At 43.0% G+C, this 21,793-nt stretch overlaps 1 protein-coding gene and 1 long non-coding RNA gene across 5 annotated transcripts in view; one reads left to right on the top strand and one right to left on the bottom strand.

The window, feature by feature from the left end:
* CLYBL (citramalyl-CoA lyase) overlaps positions 1 to 18,800 on the top strand; it is a 167,716-nt gene extending 148,916 nt beyond the window's left edge. The window contains exons 7-10 of one of the 4 annotated variants that reach the window (XR_015261480.1): positions 2,809 to 2,933; positions 5,169 to 5,224; positions 18,144 to 18,243; positions 18,367 to 18,800. Coding sequence is in view for 3 of the 4 variants with exons in the window: in XM_086771032.1 (XP_086627158.1) it covers positions 2,809 to 2,933; positions 18,144 to 18,239 (221 nt within the window). In the remaining variant the exon portion in view is untranslated. Of the gene's footprint in view, positions 1 to 2,808; positions 2,934 to 5,168; positions 5,225 to 18,143 lie in introns of all 4 variants that reach the window. The other 3 variants (XM_086771032.1, XM_086771042.1, XM_086771025.1) reach the window with 3 other exon arrangements.
* The window catches only part of LOC147602327 (uncharacterized), a 121,084-nt gene that overhangs the window by 76,039 nt on the left and 23,252 nt on the right, over positions 1 to 21,793 (bottom strand). The gene's annotated exons all lie outside the window — the stretch shown is intronic.

Raw genomic sequence — 21,793 nt, 5'->3', positions numbered from 1 at the left:
ATATAATAAAGAATTTACCAGCTATTTAGTTAATATTGTCAGCCTCATTGCATACTGTAGCCAAGTTTTCTTTTCCACTTGTCTTATAAGCAGCCCATGTTTCCTTCACTGAGTGTGTTTACATAAAATCAAATGTTTTCAAAGGTAACTTAGCCAAATTAATAGATTTTTATATGTATATTCTTATATATTTCTATTTATTTTTACATATATATATATGGGAGTGTGCATGTATATATGTATTATCTATACATCCACACCCACACACCCACACACACACACTCACACACCCAGCAAGATGTTTTACACCACCAGAACCCATAGACTTAAAGTCAGTATGTTGCCTATATAAATGGTCATCAGTTTTAGGAACATTTATGTAAAAAATTAAGTAAACCTTGCCATAAGCTTTAACAGCTGACAGTCATTATAGAAAGACCTGTGCTGCATGCTGAGAAGCCAGATATAAACATGAAACACTATAGGTTTCCTCTCTTTTTGCAGTCTTTTGTAGAAGACTAAAATTAAAATGACACCATCATACAGTTACCTAAAAGACTTGACAGGTATTGATTTAAAGCACGATATATCAAGTGGTACTGTAAAAAGGATTTCATGGTCATAAATTTTAATGTCTTCCAATTTTGCACTCTCTCAGTAACTTGTCAATAACAACAATTCTGTTTAAAATATTTGCTTCATTCCTGCATGGCATTACGTCTATTATACAATTATTTGGATGCATAATCTGTGACAAAAATCAACTGAGTGCTGTAAATCAGAAGTTAGATTATATTCTCTGTAAATTGTTCAGTAGTGTTAGAATGAGAAAAAGTATAGCTTAGTGCTCCAGATATCTTTATCAAAGGCAAATATTTTTAATGAAATGTTTTACACTTTTAAAAAATCATATGAAAATATTTTTATTTTTGTAATAATTATAGACTGACTTTAAATATAATTTAAAATGCATTCTACATTTTTCCCAGAAAGTTAAGCTCCTTAGTATTTTGTAGGAATTATTTGCACACCCTTCAATTTTAGAATTAGTAGTTTAGCTAGGCAGAATTTGTTGGAACATCAAATAAGGGACATCATAATCTTATTAATGGTGACATTTGATTAAATTGACTAAAAAACCTTGGATTAGACCTCGTGTAAAACATGTTAGTTAACGAAATTTGTCTCCGTATATTTTCTTTCAAACAATATAGTTTTAAGCTTTTACCTATTTTAAGCTATTTTTAAAATAGTTGTGATATTGAAATTTCAAATTGAATATTTGGATGCCCTTAAGATCATAAAGTAATGATTGTTTAGTGGCAAATAAAATAAAATTGAGCTACTCAGGGCTTTTTATCAAGGAAGCGTAGCAACACTAAAAAGTTAATATTCCTTTGCTTATTAAAAAGAAGCAGATTGTGCTGCTGCATCTCCAGATTTTGTTTGTACTTCAGGCTGTTCCTCAGACCCACTGCAGTCTGATAAAAGCGATCACTGATAAAAGTTTTTTTTTGCAGCAGTCGTTTCATTTAAAATAGGTGTGTATCTCCACAGTCACGCGTGGGATTTCTTATACCGACTGAGGGGCTGATTTCTAACGGGCGGCTGCCTTCACGTCACTGAGGACATTGGAGCAGATCCCGTTGTACACGGGAAACCTCCTTGGGTCCCAACGCTTCAAACTTTTCCTTGCATGCAAAAAAAAAAACTTCTCCCCCCCACCGTGAGAGGCTGCAGCGTGCAGCGGGACGGGATGGCTGCGGGACCCTCTGTGTGCGGGAGCCTGCTCGCGCAATGGCAGGTCTGCAGGATCAGGCTCGTCCCTCCAACTGGTTCCGTTATCTGGCACGGACGAGATTCATTTATTCCGCGGGAAGCCAGGAATTACGGTAGCCTCTCTTTATGAAAACCCTTTGAAACCAAAGTGCAGAAATCACACCGGCCTGCAAAATTCCCTTAGAAATGAACTAATAATGTCAGATGTTACACTTTTAAAACTGTCAAACAAATTAGATATGTATTTGTTTTAAGGTGGCTAAATACAATAACAGATTAAAATGGATTATGTGGCTGTCTATTCACGTTTGACAATCTCTAGTAAAAAAAGGCAACTTCTCTTTTTATTTTCTTAACATACATTTATACAAGAAAGGATTAAATAAAAAGTGCTTCATAAAACCTCAGGGCACCGCTGGTAGTTGTTTATTATACCGGTGACTAAATAAATATTACAGCCTACCTGCAACTGTTAACTATTGCAACAACAACAATTTAAACAATATTGAGGATTTTATGATGCTAAGCCAATACCGAGAATTTAGGACATGATCCTTAGGTGACTGGTAACTTTTCAGTCCTGCAAATCTTTTGCCATCTTCTTCAGATCTCATTTTCTGAACACATTTTAACACAACTTATTTGTAAGCGGCTGGAGCCGTTATTTATACAGTTAAATTCAGTGATGCATTATACTTAAGTGTTATTGACTGCCCCAGCAAACAATTGCACCTGAAACGACTGAGAGAAGATGTATGGATTGAAATGGGAAGGGAGGGGAGAGAGTCAGGGGTTCTTTCAAACTATATTGAATGCAAGCATAGCTCAAGATATTTTTATTCTTAAAAAAGTCTGGCAAAGGGCTATCTGCCCGTTGTCCAGTTTAAAAAATAAAAGAAACCACCTAAAATAATTAGGTAAAGAGCAAGAAAGTCTGCGAGGCATATGAGAGCCTCAAGTGGTTGGAACATTTTGCTTGAACATCTGTTTGTCGATGCATGATTCGGGTGTTATTAATCTTCTTTGTAGGTAAGCAGGTGATTCACCCCAACCAAATTGCTGTTGTCCAGGAACAGTTCTCTCCAAGCCCTGAAAAAATAAAGTGGGCACAAGAACTGATTTCTGCTTTTGAAGAACATCAGCGATTAGGCAAGGTAAATATTTTGTTAATATGCCATAGTGGAAACAAATTTGAATAATATTTAAGATGTAGAAAGATTGGTCCTGGCTCTTTGCATTTTTCTTATGTAATGTGCTGTAACTGAGAGTGGTGCTCGTGAAATCTGTGTCTGGATAGACTAGAGAGTGTGTATTTTTTATAAATGTGTCACTTCCCAATGTATTTACAAACAGACCAGCTATCTTTTTTTCTCTCTCCCATTTTAACTTTAATTCTTTTAGTAGCTAGGCTTTGGAGTACCTGCACATATCTACAGCATTGCTAATTAAAACCGCTTCTTCATTATGCTGCAGAATCGCGGTGTTACTATCATAGGAAAATATTTGCAATCAAAAGGCAGGTAGCTTGGCTCGGACAGCTTGTGCAGACATCATTTATGGAAAGAAATAAACAGATTAGCAAGTCTTGGTTTTCAAAAAAAAATCTCTGTGTTGGTAAACCTGTTTCACTTTTGGGGTTTTGATCCCGCAAACATCCCCAGTAGTGGGTGCATTTACTTTTGAGCAGAACTGCTTGCAGATTGTGGCTCTTAATCATTAAAAATGGGTATGTTTTATGTGCGTTTGTACCAATTGCTGGACCTGAAATTTGGATAGAGGAGAAAGCAAATTAACACTAGAATATGATTGTTCCTAATTTAGTGCATCATTGAGTCTCACGTTTCCTGCTCTGTGGGTTTCTGCTATGTAAATATTGCTGTGGTGATGCACAATCTGTCTCCACTTTGTGCCAGTAATACTTAAATTAGGGGTCGCCTGAAGGAAGATTTTATGCTAGTTGCGGCATTGTCAGTTAATTATCTTAAAGGTTATTTGCTATAATCCAGTTTGCCTCTTTTTGAAAGAAAAAAAAAAAAGTTGCAGCTAAATATGTTTAGCTTAGTTGCAGCCAAGCCCAGGCTGGTTAAAAAGCAAAGTCCTGATGTCAGCATGGGGAGTGGAGATGAACGGGAATGGTTCGCGTGTGTTTGTGTGGCATTCAAGTGGGAGACAAACCTCTTCGGTGGTGAAGTTCGTATGTAAGACTGTGCGTAGGGTCTCACTTTCTCTGGTGCCATATAAAGGTTTTCTGTACATTTTTTCACTTTGTGGTGGGTAGAAATAGATTGGGGTTTGTGCCTTCCCTATTCCCCTGCATTTCTGATACCACAGATGTTGTGCATTAGAAATGCTAAAAAGGTCAAGGCAGAAATGATGCTTTCATCTCAGGATAAAAGTGTGACAAGGTATTTGCTATGGCTCTGCCCTTCTCTTTGCTAGGGTGTCGCATCCCCTCTCTGGTAGCTGGGTGTTTCCAATACATCCATGACTACGATATTTGGGTGCTGTCCTGAGCCGTTATTTCAGGGTCACTATGAGGATGCTGTCTGTCTGTGTCTCTTTGTTCTGTTCCCTTGATTTTTGAATGTAGCTGTCTTCATGCAAACAATTTAGAAATAGAAAATGTATGACTGCTTTTGCCCATTATTCTGATTTACAAAGCTTGGCACTCTTACAAAAGGCATCGGTATAAACATGCTGCTGGGGCAAATGTGTAGGCAGGTAGATGCAGAAAGAAAAAAGTCAAACGCCATACTCAGCCAAATATTGTTTATGTTTATGATCTGTATACAATACTATTCATTCAGCTGAATTTAGTGTCAGAAACTCATCTAAGGAATATCCCTGTCATATGAACAACCGATGAGGAGACCAGACTAAATTTAACTATAATCCCACTGTCACAGAATAATGAAGCTAAACATGTTTAATAATTCTGTATTAGGCAAGCCTTGGACTTGAGATTTGTTATTTTACTGACATAATGCTGGTTTCTTGATTATGTCACCCGTTGTGGGGATTTTTGTTTGGGTTTCAGGGATTTTCTTTATTTATTTATTATTACTAAATGCTTTTTAAATAGGTTGCAATCAGCTGCAAGAGCAGATTAGCTGAGGGTTTGTGGTTTGGGGTATTTTTTTAACCAACCAGCTTGCATGCTTCATATATTTTTGCATGTAGTCCTCTACAAGTGAAAAAGGACTGGCTGGTTAATATATGAACTTCTGGACCTTGTACCACTTCCATATTGCTGGGCTTCGTAACAAAACAGTAAAAATAGTTTCCCATGTAGCGTTGCAAACTTCTTAATTTGAGTTTGCAGTTTGGTATATAAATGTGTCAGTAAGAAGAGCTTGGACGGTCTGATTACCTAATTTTTTTTTCCAAAGCAAACATATCTCACTGAGGGAGCCTCTTGCTCCGCGTCCTAGAGACATGCTAAAATGTAAGTAATAACTCTTCCCCTACCACCTCCTGACAAATACTCCACACAGCGGTTTAGTAATCCTCGTGTCCTAATGAAACACCTCTTCTGTTTTCCTTTTCCTTTTATTATATTAAAGTGTTCATGTCAGTAAGACTAAAAATATAGTAGTGGTTAATATGGTTGAGGCTTGCATGGTTTTGCCATGTTATTAATCAAAGTTGAAAGCCTGGAAAAAATAAATGTGAGGGATTTGTGCGGCTGTTTGTGTGGTAGATAAGTTACCGGTCTGCAGGCTCTGGCATCATAGTTTGCTGTTAATTGGGCTTAAAGTTTGATGCCCTTAGTCAACAATATTTTATATTAAAATACAGTAATAAGCTTTTATAATCTATTCCGGTTTGAGAGCTACAATTGCCGTAATAATCTGGCTTTGAGAGAAGGCTGAACCAGGCTGCTTCATCCTGGAAGCTGAAATGCTCTGACATAGCAGCCCCCAAACGTGAGTACTGAGGTCAGGAAAAACGAGGATGAGCGCTGCAGAATTGGAGATGCTGTGACACTGTCCGAACAGAAGGAAATTAGAGAGCTAACCAGCTAGCCAAAAGTATTTAAGCTTACCTTAAGGGCATAGTCCTGTTTGGGGGGTTGTTTTGGTTTGGCTTCTAGGTTGTTTTGATTCTGAGCCTGTTTTTTTTACATTTCTAATCTGACTGAAAAATAACATATCTAGGAAATAAATTATAATATTGTATTTTGGACAATTAGAAGGCAAATGTTGAAAAAGTGCATTTTGTATTCCATACAACTATTTATTAGGTGCTCTCTTTTGTCTAGAACTTTGAGATCTAAAAATGAAAAGTGCTTAAAAAGTATTATTTCCATATAATTTCAATATTTTTCCAATAGAATTGCATTACTAAGGGATATGATTTTCCAAATTTAAAAAATTAATCCTGAAGAAAGCAGGCAGAACTGTTGGAAAAGTCTAAATACAAGAGAAGATGATGTAAGGTAATATAATATAAGATAATAAGTGATCTTATAAATGAAGGTTAACTGAGTCCAACGGGGTAGAGTTAGTGGGAGAAGTTACTAGCTTGTTTCAAGGAAAAGGTCTGACTCCTGTCAATTAAGGTCCAATAGTCTTTACTATGTAAGTAACTCCTGCATTTACATTACAAATACACTGGATACAGGAATATAATCTCTTCTATATGTAATTAGTTTTTATGTATGACAAGAAAGTAAGATGCTGAAAAAACATTTTTGAGCCATTCAACTTGTAAATACATCAGGCACAATATCATTATCATAACGGGATCTTCCCAAATTGTCTGGCTTTTAAATAAAATTCAGACAGAAAGAAAAGCACAAGAGTAAAGTAAGAGGTTGCTTGCACATTTATCTCGTGTACTGATTTATAAATGCTTTCAAAGCACCCACACATTAAACCAGGGAGTAGCTAAATGCTGCCACCGAAGCCACCTGTCAGGTAAGGATTATTTAGAGTCAAGGTAAGTAATTCACAAACCCGAGCTGTAATATGGGTTGAATATTTTAGATCCCACAGGGCAAAACAGAAGAAATATCTGTACATGCCACATACAAATGCACAGAGTACTTCTAAGAGGACGTTTAGCATATGTTTCTTGCATTATATTCTGTGCTATTGTATATCATGTTCCCAGCGGCTGAGGAATAATATATATGAACTCCAGCGATTTGACAAACTATTCCGTTTCTTTTACGGACCTTTTCGGGATTATGAAAAATCTTAGGAATGCATTTATTTACACAGCATCTACCCAACAAAGGAATGGAAATTTCCAGCAGTGGCTCTCTTATAATGCTCTTTGTTTAGGAAAAGCTACTCCAAGCCACTGTATCTTGGAGACGATGTGCCCTCGTGCTTGGGCCAGATCCAGCTCCCACCACCGCCCGGGGAGGTCTCTCCCCGCTGCCCTCCCTCTCCCGGCAGTGCTGCGGCCCCCGGGAGGACTCTCCGTGTGCAGCCCAGCCACAAGGGATCCATCCCGTCCCAATTCCCCCCGTGGGTGCTGGGAGCGCAGGACTGTGTCCCGGGGGTGGCATGTTCCTCCGAGCTGCCTCTTGGGACGGTGTCAGACCCCATCAACCCACAGGGATTGTATCGCACATTATCTTGGGGCTTTGCAGAGAGCTGGGGGTGAGGGAGCAGCCTGGCTCCTTGCTCCCCTTGCCCAGGCAGAGCTTTGAGGAGCCGCCAGCTCAGCTGGATCCCATCCTGGCGAGACGCTGGTGGCACAGGGTACCCCTCACACGCTGGGCTGCAGCGCTGTCGGCCCTCTCTCTGAGGATGTAAGGCATTTGCTGTCGTTTATGTTAATCAGGCAATGTATATTCCTCATGCTGCAGAGGAGGGGATTTGAGGATTTATGGTAAATTGCCACCTTTTATGAGCTTTGGCCTTAAGAAGTAAAGGCTGAGATGCATCTCTATGCAAAGATGGAGAGCAGTGGTGGGATTTAAGTATGGGCCACTGTTATGTAGTTCACTTTTTTTTAGAAGTGGCCATGTGAAATTTTAACGTGAAAATTGATAAATAGAGACTGAGAGCGCTCCTATCAGTACTTAAAGTTTCTCTATACAATAGTATTATTTGAAAAAGATTGTAGAAATGTGGTTTGTGTCACAGTTGAAGGCTTTTCTCTTAGAAAGATCCATCTGGGGGTGAATTTCAAACCTTTACAACAGAGCAGAAGGGGCTGTATTAGCTGATTGCTTGTGCTATACTGCTTCCTACGCGGGTGCAATCAGTCCTGAGGGAGTTATGCCAGGTGGGGAGAGAAGGAGACAGATTTTACTACACGGGGCTGCAAAAGCTCCTGAGCAGGGCAGAAACTCGTGCAAAACATTTTCTTGCCAACTCTCCCTCCCTTTTCCCACTCCCCAGCAGGCACTCGGTGGCTCTTAATCTGTTTTCCTCCACTCATTAAAGACCCATGTTCAAAACGGGAGGGAAGAGGGAATCGGATGGCTCTTTGACATTTCCCGCAGGAAGAAGTCTCTCCACAAGCCGGGAGCAGAAGGAGGGATGCTGTGCCTCTCCATAGCCTTTCCACCTGGAGGTAGCTCCTATCCCGTGGGACACGGGCCCTGCAGAGGGCACGGGATGGCACCCCTCTCAGCAAGGCACGACCCCTCTGTCCTTGTCAGCTCAAGGAGGTGCATGCGAGGTCTCAGTGAGACAGGGTGAGTGTCCTTGCTTTTGGAAAGGCCACGGCTTGCCGGTGCACTCCCAAGGCAGGTGATGCTTTTTTGCAGACATGGAGTGAGGAGACACCCATGGCTGCAGACACGTACCTATTGTCCTGCCAAAACCTCCTATGCACCAAGCAAGGCACCAAGGTGACTACCCACCTCCCAAATCCCTCTTTAAAAAGCATTAACGAGCCTTGTTTCAATGTCCAAAGCAGGATCTAAACAGAGATGTAATGTTTTGACCAGATGGCCCTTTTTACGGCTTACTGAGGGAATTCAGAAGCCTGTACAGCCAAAATATTGTTTCAGTTCGTTTAAGTAGCAGCGGTCTTGCTGCCTCTTCACTCCTTTCTGTGCTAGCTGGCATTTTCAAGGAACAGGAGAAGCTTTCTGCAAAAGCTCCGTCAGCTGAAATAAAGAACGGCAGTAAAAAATGGCTGTTCAATCCTGTTCAGAAAATGAATCTGAAATTAGAAAAAAATGTAGACTGCAAAAATAACTGTGATTCCATTCTTGTTGACAGAACGAGTTTCACTGTTGCTGCTTTTCTCGCCTGCGTTGTTTTATAGCTACCTTTCCCTTCAGCACCAAATGCCTTTTGTGTGTCCTGTAATCGCTTACTTCCAGATGAATTTTTCTAGTCTATATTTAGACTCCCATGACTATAAACCTCAAGTTAATTCTAAGTTACTTAATTAATGGCGTCTGAGGATACTGAAGTCTTAATATTAGTTACTTTTCATTTTTCTATATAATAACCATGATGCTCACTAGGGGACAAAAATGCATGGTTGGATAGGATGTTTGTCCAGGAAGCTGCTTTTGTGCTATAAAATAAAGATTTCCTTGGCAGCAGCAAGTGTGCTCTCTAGGATTCTTCCGCTCCCGATACATTATAAGACCGAGGTTGGAAACCAGTGGAGAATATTCCTGATTTCTAGGACTTTTTTCTGTTTCTTTAATTTTATTCTTTCCTACCCTAGAGCAGCATGCAGGAAGGCAACAAGCACAAGGAGAAGGAAATGACAGAAAACATAAAGACATCGATAAAAACCCTGATGTCTGCCTTTCATTCAGGGATCTTAAACAGGCTCTTTGCTCAGTGAGAGGTAGAGACCTTGGTGGCTTGAAGGAGTTTCTGGAGCCAGACCAAGCAGGATGCCATGCCCCATCCCAGCCTAAATGGTTGTCGCCAGTGGTTCAGGCAGCTTGGGAGGCTGTAAGAGGGAAAAACAGCTTGTCTGGCTCACACAGCAGGGCAAGACCCTTATCCATGGGCTGGGAACAATAATGTTAGGTGGAGGAGAAGTAAAGGACCTTGTAGGTCCCTGTTCTTCCTCTTTCCTGCCCCACTGTGGCCTTGAGGGATCACGAAGTCCTTCCTACCTGTTGAGCTTTAGAAAGGGCTTTTTCTGGCAGAGTTCTTGTACTGCTACTAAGGAGTTATTTGAGGTAAAAATCAATCTCTATTTCATGTTGTTGTTGCTTGCTCTTTCTCAACTTTTTGTGTCCTTCCATTTCATATAAGCAGGCCTGCTTCTGGCATTAAAAACTGATTTATCCTCTGAACTAACTAATTACTTCTGCTCTGGTGAAACTTTACATTGATGAAAAGAAACAAAAGGTAGTGGTATTTAAAGTTTTCTTCATATCAGGAAAACAGCTACAGAAACTTACTGGTGTCAAATACTTTGCAGAATTCCCTCACCATCCATCCCTTACTTCAACAGATCACAGAGACCCACTGAGCATCTCCTCTTCCCAAAAAGCCTTTTTTTTTTTGACAAACCTCTGCAGGGATCATTTATTTTCCCCAAAGATTTTGTGTATAAGTGCCTTTCCTCCCATAATGTTGCTACAAAAAAAAAGAGTCGAACATCAAAGGGTTCAACCCAGATATTGCTGAACACCTCCTAGCAGCTCACTAACTTTTGGAAGTTCATCACTAAAAGGTGGAATCGTGACCCAGCTCTTTATGATAGCTCTTTGGCTACAACTTGCAGAAGAAAAAAAAAATTAATTAAACCTGCATTCAGCACTATCACAGCTGTCAGCTTATTTCCTACTCTTGACTTCCCCAAAAATGTGGTTTCAACCTTCTGTTTCAAGAGAAAGTCATTCCTTTGTAGTCAGGGTAATCACACCTCCCCCAGGCACAGACCCAACGCCATTTGCTGCAACCAGGACTCTCTCCTCTTTTGTTCATTACCTGTATGCAAATCCAAGCTTTCTTATTAAGCCCCAAAGCAAAGATTTCCAAATTTCCTCTGCAGGGAGTGACTTAAACAATGTGTGTTTCCATTTAATCCCACAGGAATTATCTTCCTGAATGCCACGCTTTTCAGGGGGACCCTTTGCCGTCCACCTGCTTCCATCCCTCCTCGGAAGAGCAAATCTGCCCTTCTTCCAGAACACAACACTCTTATTTCTTTATAACAGTTAATCTTGTGCAGGAATAGAGATAATGTTCTCGGACCCAAACAGATTTTAGTGGGTTTATTCCCTGTATTTTTATTGTCTCCAAAAAGTCATAACTAGACTTTTGGGTTTTAGAAGTGGGCAAGACACTGAATTACCATGGAAAAATTGTTTCTCATATAACTGTAGATTAAAGATTTCTTGTGTGTGAGGACGTGAGGATGCCTGTCTGTGCAGGTTCTCCATTTCCACTTGTGGGATGTATGCAAAGTTTGCACCAGCCAGTTGGCTTCACCCATTCTGCTTGTTTCCATTTAGCCTGATGTCTGGCCATGGGTGCTGGTACAGGTCACAAGGTTTGGAAGGGGACTTAGGTAATTACTTTACTTAGACAATGGCTGTATTCACAGACAGCCTCTGGCCCAGGTTACCAGAGTGGTGTGGGAGCTCTCTTTGAGTAAGGAACATCTCCTAATGATGAAGGGGGTGGAAGAGAGAACGGTGGCTGGCTCACCAGTCCCCCTATGTCCATTTCCCCTAGGTCCTAGATGCATGTCCTCTCAGAAGGCAGCCAGATAGGGCTAGGAGATAACCCAGTCACCACACACTCGTTGCAGGGGTTTGGTCTGCAAAGGGAAGTATTGCTAGCTAAACTGTTGAGAAAAGTAATCGAAGAAAACCAGATCTTCATCAGTGGGGCAGTACTTCTAACCCTCTGACAGTAGAGTGCCATCAAAGGATCTCCCCTCACTCATGAGCTTACTTGTCTTCTGAGCAACAGTCACTGAACTAGTGGCAGAGATTTTTTTGGCCGTTTCATAAGCATTAGATAACTGCTATCTTAGACCTATACTTAATTCAAAATTCAGCAGCAGGTCCTTTCTTGTCTGTATTGCAATGTCATGGAGCATGACTGTGGCTTGATTTTCCTTTTCTTCCACTGGCCCAGGTACCCAGAGTCTCCCTGTGCCAAAGCCTGGAGATCCTGCTCACCAGGATCCCCTAGCACCTCCAAGCCTGCCATCTAAATCACCTGACTAGATTCACGAAGTAAACTGCTTTTGAAAAAGTTGGGTGTCTCTACGTCCTGGCCTGGAACAGCCCATACGTTGACACACACAACAAATGAACATAGCACTATTGGCTGTATTCTTTCATCTGATGCAAGACAATTGATTTTTTTCTTTCTATTGTAGACAAGCCACAGGCTTAATGTAATCTTTAAGAAAGTCCTGGCCACTGTCATGTGGGAGTTAAAGTTGTTGGCTACATGTGTGATGAGATCTAGTAGAATAGGGCATCAAAGAAGAGTTTTATTAGCAAAGCTTTGCCAATGATCAGGATAATTAATAACAACAGCAGTGGTTCCCAAAACAGAGCGCAGTGTTCTCACAACCAATGCTCACATTTGGAGTCCCATCTGCCATCAAACAGGAAGTTAGTAGACCTTTTGGAGCTTATAGGACTTATCTGGTACTTTGAAATTTATATACTTGCTATGCCTTAGGAAAGGCAATCCTCACATTCAGTATCAATGCAGGTGATTAGTAGTTCCCAGTGGTCTAAGAACTGAGGGTCTGCATTAGTGAGTTCATTGCAGTTTTTGGGATGGACATGGGTAGAGGGACAGATAACCACAAACAGCAAATGCTAAGGAAAAAGCCACAAGCATTCCCAGGGGCAGGAGCACATCTAATTCTTCCATCTTGTCAACCAAAGGGGACTAGCTCGTCTGATGACTGTCCCACATGTCCCAGAACAATTATTACTATACGTTAATTAACTCATGTACTTTAATCCACAGCTCAGAGAGAATTGTGCCACATAAATATGAGGTGCCTTAAATGTTCTGTATCATGGTAGGTTTAGCCAGCTTGTCTCTCTTGTTAACCCAGTGGTACATAAAGAAACAAAAGATGGTGGGAGTAGAACCCCACATAACATTGTATATTATATAGAAAGGTTTCAGGATGGATGAAGAAGTAGGAAACTTTACTTCCGCTGATCTTCTTGAAAAACATTAAGGGCATCTCACTTGTGGTCCTGTCCATCCCCTGTTGTAGTCAAAGTCAAAACAATTCTAATTGTTTCTTCCCCTTTCCTGGTTCCACTGGAACATATTGATCCCCAGACAACAAAGAAATCATGGACTGTGAATCCTGTCCTTTTAACTTCTAGAAAGGTAAAATGCTTCTTGCCATTAAAAATGAACAAAAAAAAAAGCTCTGTTTTTTAAATGGTTGTATAGATTTACCAAGCTCTTAACTACTTACAAAAGTTTCACAGAGCAAATGTTCCTGGATGCTGTCACATATAAAGACGCAAAAAGAGGAGGTCTTCATGTTCCGGGAAACACTGCATTAACGTGTTCATCTTTTGGCCACAGCAAATAGCAGACCAACGCTGAGACTCGTTCTGTGACTTGATACATGGCATTTCTTATAAGTAAAGGAAATCTTTAGGGATGACATATAGATGTGACAAAAGCCATGTTCAAGATTCATGGCAACACATGGCCAGAGTTGTCTTCTAAGTTGTCAGAGAAGAGCCCTCAATTAGGTGTTGAGCTTGGCTAGATCTGAGTTGGTTTTGGTAGTGGCTACCTTTATCCAAAAGGCAATTCAAAAGTTGCAAGCATAAGCTTTGCCAAAGCAATGTGTTACAAAGTTTGGTTCTGCATCTTTCTGTTCTCTCCACAGCCACCTGGAAATTTATTGCATTGGTTATTCCTACTGCATTAATTGATTTGCCCTCTTTTTCCATGAGCCTGTATTTTCAGCTCCTGACCTGTGAAAATTACTGTTGTCACTCTGCCTTATTGCTTCCCTCATTTGTGGGCTGGATCTTTGTATCACTTGGGGCTGACCATGCTCAATTCTCTTTTTTTTCCAAGGCTGTCATTTTTCGCTTGTTCCCTTCTGAAAAAAAAAAAAAAAAAAAAAAGAAGAAGAAAAACAAACGTGGGAGCTTTCTATAATTTTAATTCCCTTCCAGGTATTTTCTGTATTTGCCAAAAACCTTCTCTGTTCCTTTCTCAAAGCACTTTAGGACATATTGAAATCCAAAGTAGAGCTGTTAAGACCTTACTCAGCATGGCTTGCATCTTGCATAAATAGCTGTTACTGTTTTTAAAAATGTTACTCCTGTTTTAACAGAGCACTAAATGTCATTGTGAATTTACTGCATTCAAATACTACAGAGCTCCTGGGGGATGCAGCAAATTGCACAGTACTGGTCCAGGGTCGTTCAGCCTGGAGAAGGTGGTCTGATACAAGAGGTGGAGATGGGGAAATGATGACTTGGTGGGGTCTGTGGGCAGCTGCCATAACCAGGAGGAGAGAAGAAGAGCTAGATGAGTCTGACACCTTCTTGTTGTGGGAGAAGGAGACACCTTGGAGTCCTTCCTTGCTTGTCAGTCAGCTGGGAAGGACTCTTAGCTGGTCTGCATGCCGACCCAAATGGGAAACACTGCCTGTTCACTTTCTTCCTTGATTTCTCCCTGATAGTCTGCCCTGACAGACACATACAGCAATCGGGCTGAGGGAAGCCAAAGGTTCTGCAAATACAAACCATACAAACCCCTCTGCTGTGCTGCCATCACAGCTGTACAGCGTAGGCCAGCCAAAGCACCCTTATAGCTCCCATACCCTACAGGCTGGTGAGTGCCGAAGTCATCCTGTTTCTCACAGGGCTTCGTCCTTAGCACGCGGCAGTGTCTTTGGCCCGCAGAGCCATCCGTTCGTAGAATCATGGAGTGGTTTGGGTTGGAAAGGACCTTAAAGATCATCTTGTCCAACCCTCCTGCCATGGACAGGGACACCTTCTATTAGACTGGGTCACTCAAAGCCCCGTTCAACCTGGCCATGAACACTTCCAAGGATGGGGCATCCACAACTTCTCTAGGGAATCTGTTCCTGTGCCTCATCACCCTCATAATAAAGAATTTGTTCCTTCTAATTGAAACCTACCCTCTTCCAAGCTGTTCCTCAGAAGGGCTGCACTTCCAGACTGCTGTCCGGTGAGTGCCGCAGCTGTCCTCCGTTCCCCTGCTTCTCACCCCACCCAAGTTACTTTCACCCGAGCATCATCACCCAAAGGCTGCACCCACTGGCTGTGGCTCTGCCTCCCAGCTGCTCCTTCTCCTGGCTCCTCCGACGGCCTTTCCCTGGAGGGGCAGTCTCTTCCCAGAGCGAGTCTGACACGTTTGACTTGCCTGATGGCAGGGTCCTTTTACAGGTTTCTGAAAAGGCTCCCACTGAATTATTTATACGGCTACCTGGCGAGCGAGAACCACAGCCACTGGACACGACGGATGCAAACCCCAGCCTCGTACCATGCACCCACCGTTGCTCCCATTCAAGCTGCAAGTTTCCTTAGGAACAAACCTTTGGCCCAAAGGTTGAACTACTGGAAGTTTAGTTGCAGGCTCGAAGTGTGAGGTTATTGAGAAAATTAGCCAAAAAGAAAATTTAGATCTATAACTAAATTAATCCCCAGATTTACACTATCAAAGCAAATGGTGTTTGTAGAAAGTCTTGCTTTCTTTATATTCTAGTGAGAGAAAATCAAAAGAATGCTAAAGGCAAATTTCATCTAGCAGAATTGGAAAAGAGAGCATGGGGACAAAGCTATAATTACTGGTATTTCCTATCTGTTGAAACCTGTGGGTGGAAAGAGAGGCAGTGAATAGAGTATATTCAATGGCATTAAAATCGGTTTCTTTTTCTGGACTTTAGCTCAACACTGCAAATTAGCAGGGAGAAAATAAGCCTCAGAGTGAATAGGCAGAGAAGCCAACTTCTTCGTGTTACTCTTTGCTGTTAGGGAAAAAAAAGGCATTTTTTTCCTTCAAGAATTCACATTCCTAGCAACCCAAACTACAGCTGCACGCTGACAAGAAGAGAATGTACGGCAGATCTCAAGTGGTTCGGTGTTCATGTGTCCACACACACACTATTATCCTGGTTTCCTTTCTAAACATGTTATTTTAATGAAGAGAGGACAGGCACGCTGTTTAATTAACTCCTGCCTTCTAAAAAAGATATTCTGACCCAGATTCATCGTGCTCCAACTTAGGCACCTGCAGAGGTACCTGACTTCAGACCATCCTGCGTACAGTCAGTGGAAGGGACGAAACCCCCTCCCCATCATGATTTGGACCACCAGAGATGAGAATTGCCATCCCTAGGTGCCTAATCTCTTTTTGCAAACTATTGCAGGTACTTAGGATAGCCGTGCTCCGAAGTCAGCCATTTCGCAGAACTAGGAAGGATGATTCCAGACCTTAACATATCTCTACTTATCGCTGCCACCCCACATGGAAATTTCTCTTTTAAGCAATAGCTGTTACTTGGCTGAATGCCTATAGAAAAATAGGTACAATTAAAACATGCTTTTCTTACAGTAAAAAAAAAAAAATTATCTTACAGTTTGAGATGAGTGTGTAGACCTGAATTATTCTGAAGTCCTCTGTCATAAAATGTTTGCTTAGTTCCCAATTTATTTCCACAACAGTTAATAAATTGAATAGTTAGAGCCTGTATTTTCTGTAAAGGTTTCAAAGTATAAGTGAAAATGGCTGAGATGTAGCCAAGATAAAAACTGTTCTATCATTAATAATAATATTAATTATGTTGTTGCTGGGGTAATGTAGGATTGATTGGTTGCTCTGTAAACAAGAAACTCAATTTGAAGCATCTACCCTTGAATATCTGCCAGTCCCGTTATTCTCCAAACCCACCTAAAATACCGCAAGCTAGAGTAGGAAATCCTATTTCAAATAAAATAATCGTTTTAACTGTTAGGTTTTTAATGGCTTCAACACAGCCTGTTCTTACAATATTGATTTGTTTAAAGTGGATTTTTATCTTAGCTGTTGTAGAATGCAATTTAGTATTTAATTAATACTGCTTCAGTCAAGCCAGGTATGTCACTGGAGCAAGACATTTCCTAAACATTTTTGCAAATGGGTTATTTTTCACTTTCCTTACTAGAGTCCTCTATTTAATGCTTATCAAGCCTTAAATGAAAAGCAGACAACAATAAACGGCTTGCTCTCCTCTGCATTTCTGCATTTCTCTCTCTATGCCTGATCTCGGTTAGCCTCGCTCGCTGTCAAATCCAAGGGCAGCCCGTGATCCCGTATCGATTGCAGCAGGACATGAAAAGGGTGCGCGGCGCTCTGCAGAGACGCCCTACGCAACGCTGGGGCCAGGCCTTCGGTTCCGAATTCTTCAGGGAAGGGATTGCGTCTTTTGGGATTGTGGGTTTTTTTTTCAAGAATGTGTGAAAGTACTGTCAGAATTACAAATAAGATTTTTTTTTTCTTTTTTTTTCTCCCTGCTGAACTTTGGCATGTTTTATCATCATAATTCTGTCTCAGCAGCACATGTGTCGATTCAGGCATCCAAAGGAACAGGTCGGGTTTGTCCCTATTTAGAACACGTGTCCTCTGTTTAAGGTTTACCTGCGATGTGTAGTTAATTACTTTAAACTTGTCACCATGGTACCACCACAAAATCCCTAGAAATACAAAGTGACTCCTGAAACCTGCCCTGGCTCTCAGACGGCCACTGGCTAGTTCTGCCTCCGCTCGGGGAAATTTCCTATGAGCAGTGCCCGGGTGGGCTTTACCTCAGCTCCAGAGCAGATTTGGGTGATAGTATCGAGCCAGTCACTTGTTTTTTCAGCTTTCATCCCAGCCCCTGGCTCTAAGCACAGGCCCAGCCTATCTTTAGTAGCAGAAAGCCGACGGAGAGGCACAGCAGCGCAACCTCAACACACCCCTAAAATCAGGAAAACTTCCCTCCACACCCTCCCAAACTCCTATTGCTGTTTCATGAGGTGGATCACGGTGCTGGCTTTGCCCTCCGTCCCCAGACAGTTTCGTGCCATCCCTGCGGCACAGCCCCGGCGCTGGAGGGTGATGCTGGATGTGGGGAGCAGAGCTGCCCGCCAGGCACAGAGTCCCCTGGCTGGCACCCACGGCCTTGCTGCTCTTGACCCTCAATATTTCCCAGCGAGAGAGGCTGAAAGAGGCAGGCTGCACACTGGGCTTCTCTTTTCCCTCTCTTTTCACCTTCTCTCTGGAGCACTCGGCGCCAACCGCGTTTCTTTAAATGCATTTGCCCCGTCTCGGTTAGTTTGTCTCCTAAAACTCTTCCAGAATTCCTGTGGGATCTAAGGTTTCTTGCGGAACAGATGTGTTTTTAAAGAAAAAGATGAGGAAACAACGATTTCCAGAGGTCCTCTCAGGAAGTTCGTGTTCTCTCTTTTCCAGGGAGCGTTTACTTTCCACGGGAGCATGATCGACATGCCATTACTGAAGCAGGCACAGAACATTGTTACGCTTGCCACAGCCATCAAGAAAAAATGAGCTGGTAAATGAAGCTCTCGCCATGGGGCCCCGGTAGCAGTTTTAAAAGATGACTGTAATACTCAGAGGGGGAAAAAAAAAAATTAAAGACGTCAAGCTTAAGCAGAAATTCATTTCCATTTTGCAGATCTGTCATAATTTGCTTGCCAGAATTGCTAATTACAAAACCTCTTCCCGACTCAAACGCCTGCTCGTTTCGGCACGGCCCGTGTACCGCTCACAGCCCGCAACGAAGTTGCATCACGGGCTGTGTGACATCACAATGATCACTACTAATGCGGGATTATGACTTCACTGAAGGAGAAAGGCAAAATATAAGCTGTGAGCTCTGTCAAAGGAGCAGATGAAGAGCGAGTCAGTCACTTCTGTTCGTATCTACGCATCTTCCTGCGCCGCTGCCGAAGTCCAGTCAGAAAGGGAAAAGGCTCGAATAATTATGCACCAGTTGAAGTCATTGCGATGAAAATCATTACCCCGTGCGGGCTTCGTGTTCCCCCCTCCCACCCCACCCTTCTGTAAACGTGCAAGAGCCATTAAAAATGTCACTCTGACAATGTTGGACTTTTGACTTTTTTCTCTCTTTTTTTTTTTTTTTTTTTTAAAGCAGTTGCTGTTCAGAGCGTTTCCTCCTGGAAGCGTCCAGCCCGGGGAAGGGTTGAACGGCAATAAACTTGTAGTTTTCGGTGGCATAATGAGGCCAGAACTTGTGCATATGGTCTGGAGTCCGATTTACATCACATTAGGGATACGGCTACAGGTCATGTGGGCCGTGTGGTTAACGGGCTTAGTAAAGCTGTTTTGAAGAGGTTAACCCAGCTTGTAGGAAGGGTAAATAAACATAACAACCAGGCATTGTCCTCTATTCAGCATGTACTCTTATATGGAGGGCTAAAGGGTATTGAAGCTGCAGAGGATCAACTTGTGGTTGCCAGAGGACTCCAATGAAGTTTGAAACACCAACAATCAGAGATTTTGTTTCTGTTCCTCATTAAATCACGAGCTTTTGTGCTCAGACCATGAACGACTGTTCTTTAAGAAATTAACAGAATGGGAAGTTTTAAACTATGCACCAACCTTTTCATGACCTACACAGCAGCAATGCTGCTGCACTTAGGCAAACACCGCGGGGAAGGCTGTTCTGTTTATTTAAATTTGTAAATAGAAAACAGTTGTTTTTTAGTTTCATTTTTTCACCACCTCCATGGCCATTTTACGTACGGAGCCACAGCGGCTCATTCCTCCCATCTGCTCGCTTAGTGTGTTGCCCCTCCGTCTCCCGGCAGCAATTTTAAATATTTTGGGTTATTTTGGGTTCAGTTAAGGGGAGTCGGGGGGGAGGAACAAACCACCGACCAACTCGCGTGGAAGCAGAGGGGAAAGGAAGCGCGGGGGCAGTGGGAGCACCTCGCCGTGCCACCCCCACCCGGGAACGGCGGGACACGGGTGGGCTAAGCCCGGGGGGTGGCAGAGGAGCAGAACGAGGGGCTGCTCCCCCCCTCCACGGGACACGTGTAGGGGGTGGCGGAGGAGAAGGGCGGAGGGCACCCCCCACCCCCACGGGAATGGGGGGAACACGAGTGGGCTTGTCCCGGGAGGCGGCAGAGGAGCAGGGCGGAGGGTGCCCCCCCCGGGACCGGCGGGGACACGCGTGGGCTCGGCACGGGATGCAGCAGAGGAGTGGGACGGAGGACGGCCCCTGCCCCCCTCTCCCGACTGGGGCGGCACCGAGGGGGCGGGCGGGGTGCGGTGGCAGAGCCCCTCCCACGTGGTCCCTCCGCGGAGTTTGGGGCTGAACAGCGCGAGTTGACACCCCCACTCCCCACGTTTCCACCCATGTCCCGTCCCAGGGCGCTGCGCGGGGGGATCCCTTACAGCGCGGGGACCTCCGGACTAATCTGATTAATTAAAGACTACCTGCTCAGATTGCGCCTCGCAGCCCCCCCCCCCCCCCCATTCCACACACACACACACACACACCCCCCTCCCCCCCACTTCCCCCACCAGCCCCCCGCGTTTGGGAGCACCCTCCGTTATTAATTCTTGGATGACTAAATCACGGGTAACGCTATTAAAACATTATCAGAACTAATGAGAAGCAATTACTTAGGAGATGCGCTGGGACAAGGCGGAGCGGGGCACGCGTGCGGTTCTCCCCGCAGATTGCGTTAATAAATCATCAGGTGCCAGGCGAGGCCTGGCGCAGGGAACGGAAAATGAGATTTATGAGATAGAACGGGAGTTTTTAGGGGCTTTTTTTTTTTTTGCATAATTTTTTCATTAATCTCAATAGGACCCGTGTGGCGTAGATTGTTTTATTCCCTTAATACCGGGGGATTAAAAAAAAAAAAAATTAATAATGTCTTCATTGTTTTGCTGAAGCTTTCGTGACGGCGTGTAACGAGCCCGCGGGAGCTGCGCGGCCGCGGAGGGAAGAGCGGGGGACGGCGGAGGCAACCGGACCCCCCGCCTCCGCTCCCCCTCTCCTCCGCACCGCGCAATAAAATCGCTCCTGACTTTACGCGCAACCTCTCGGCTCCGCCGCTGACCGCTTAAGTAACTTCGTGACCCATACGCGGAAAAATCAAAATACGCTAATAAAATGTGGGATATATTTAAATTTCTCCTTGAATTCGCCTGACACCCCCCCTCTCCCCAGCGGAAAATCCCGTTTGCATTTAACAGCCCGAAGGATTTTCGCTTTATAAGAAATAAAACCCGAATTCTTTGGTTTTTTCGTTTACTTTAGGAAGCTTTCCATGTCTTTCCGGCTTTATTCTTCTCCTCTTTCTTTCTTTTTCTTTCTCTCTTTCTCTTTCCCGCCTGGTGCTAGGCAAGCAATCGATGAAACAAAACAGATTATAAGATTAGCGGCAGGATTTTTGTGCATATTAATGATAGGGAAGGGCACCGAATGGGTTTGTAATTGCAGATCTTGCGCTCGGGATTGGGAACTGTAGCCCCGCTACAGCAAAGACCCCCCTGTGAGGTTTTCACATTGGAACTTAGGGGAAAAGTGAAAAAGTAATTACCGGAGCACAACATTGAAATGTTAAAGCACTTATTCTTTCTTTCAGCGTTCCGTTTTAAAGGGGGAAAACGGGCAAAATGGAAAATAAATTACTTTCAAATAAGTAGGTTAGCACCTGAATGCTGGTGCGCATTTTCTCTTCTTTTTTTTTTTTTTTTCCCTCCTCTCCTCTCTCTCTCTTTTTTTTTTCTTTTTCTTTTTTTTTTTTTTTAAATTCTAGCAATTATTTAGCAGGGCATTTGCTTCCGAACCTGCCATCCGAGCAGCAGAGACGGAGGAAGGGAGGGCAGGGAGACCGGGAAAGCTGCTCGAAGCTGCAGCCTGAAATTTAGAGGGATTTAATTTTTTAACTTTTTTTTCCTTTTCTTTTGGTTTTGTTTGGAAATAGGGGCTGAAAAGGAAAAGATTGCTTTGGTTACCTCCTCGACACAAGCATCAAACGGTATTTTAGCAAGGGATGCGTTTCACAATCACAAAGCCCTTCCAGAAACGGCGTATTCCCTGCAATATCGAGAAGTGACCTGAC

Source organism: Chlamydotis macqueenii, chromosome 1 (assembly GCF_036417535.1).
Source record: "Chlamydotis macqueenii isolate bChlMac1 chromosome 1, bChlMac1.mat, whole genome shotgun sequence".
NCBI lineage: Eukaryota > Metazoa > Chordata > Aves > Otidiformes > Otididae > Chlamydotis > Chlamydotis macqueenii.
Note: the sequence above shows the minus strand (reverse complement) of the source record. Positions and strands in the feature narration are given on the sequence as shown.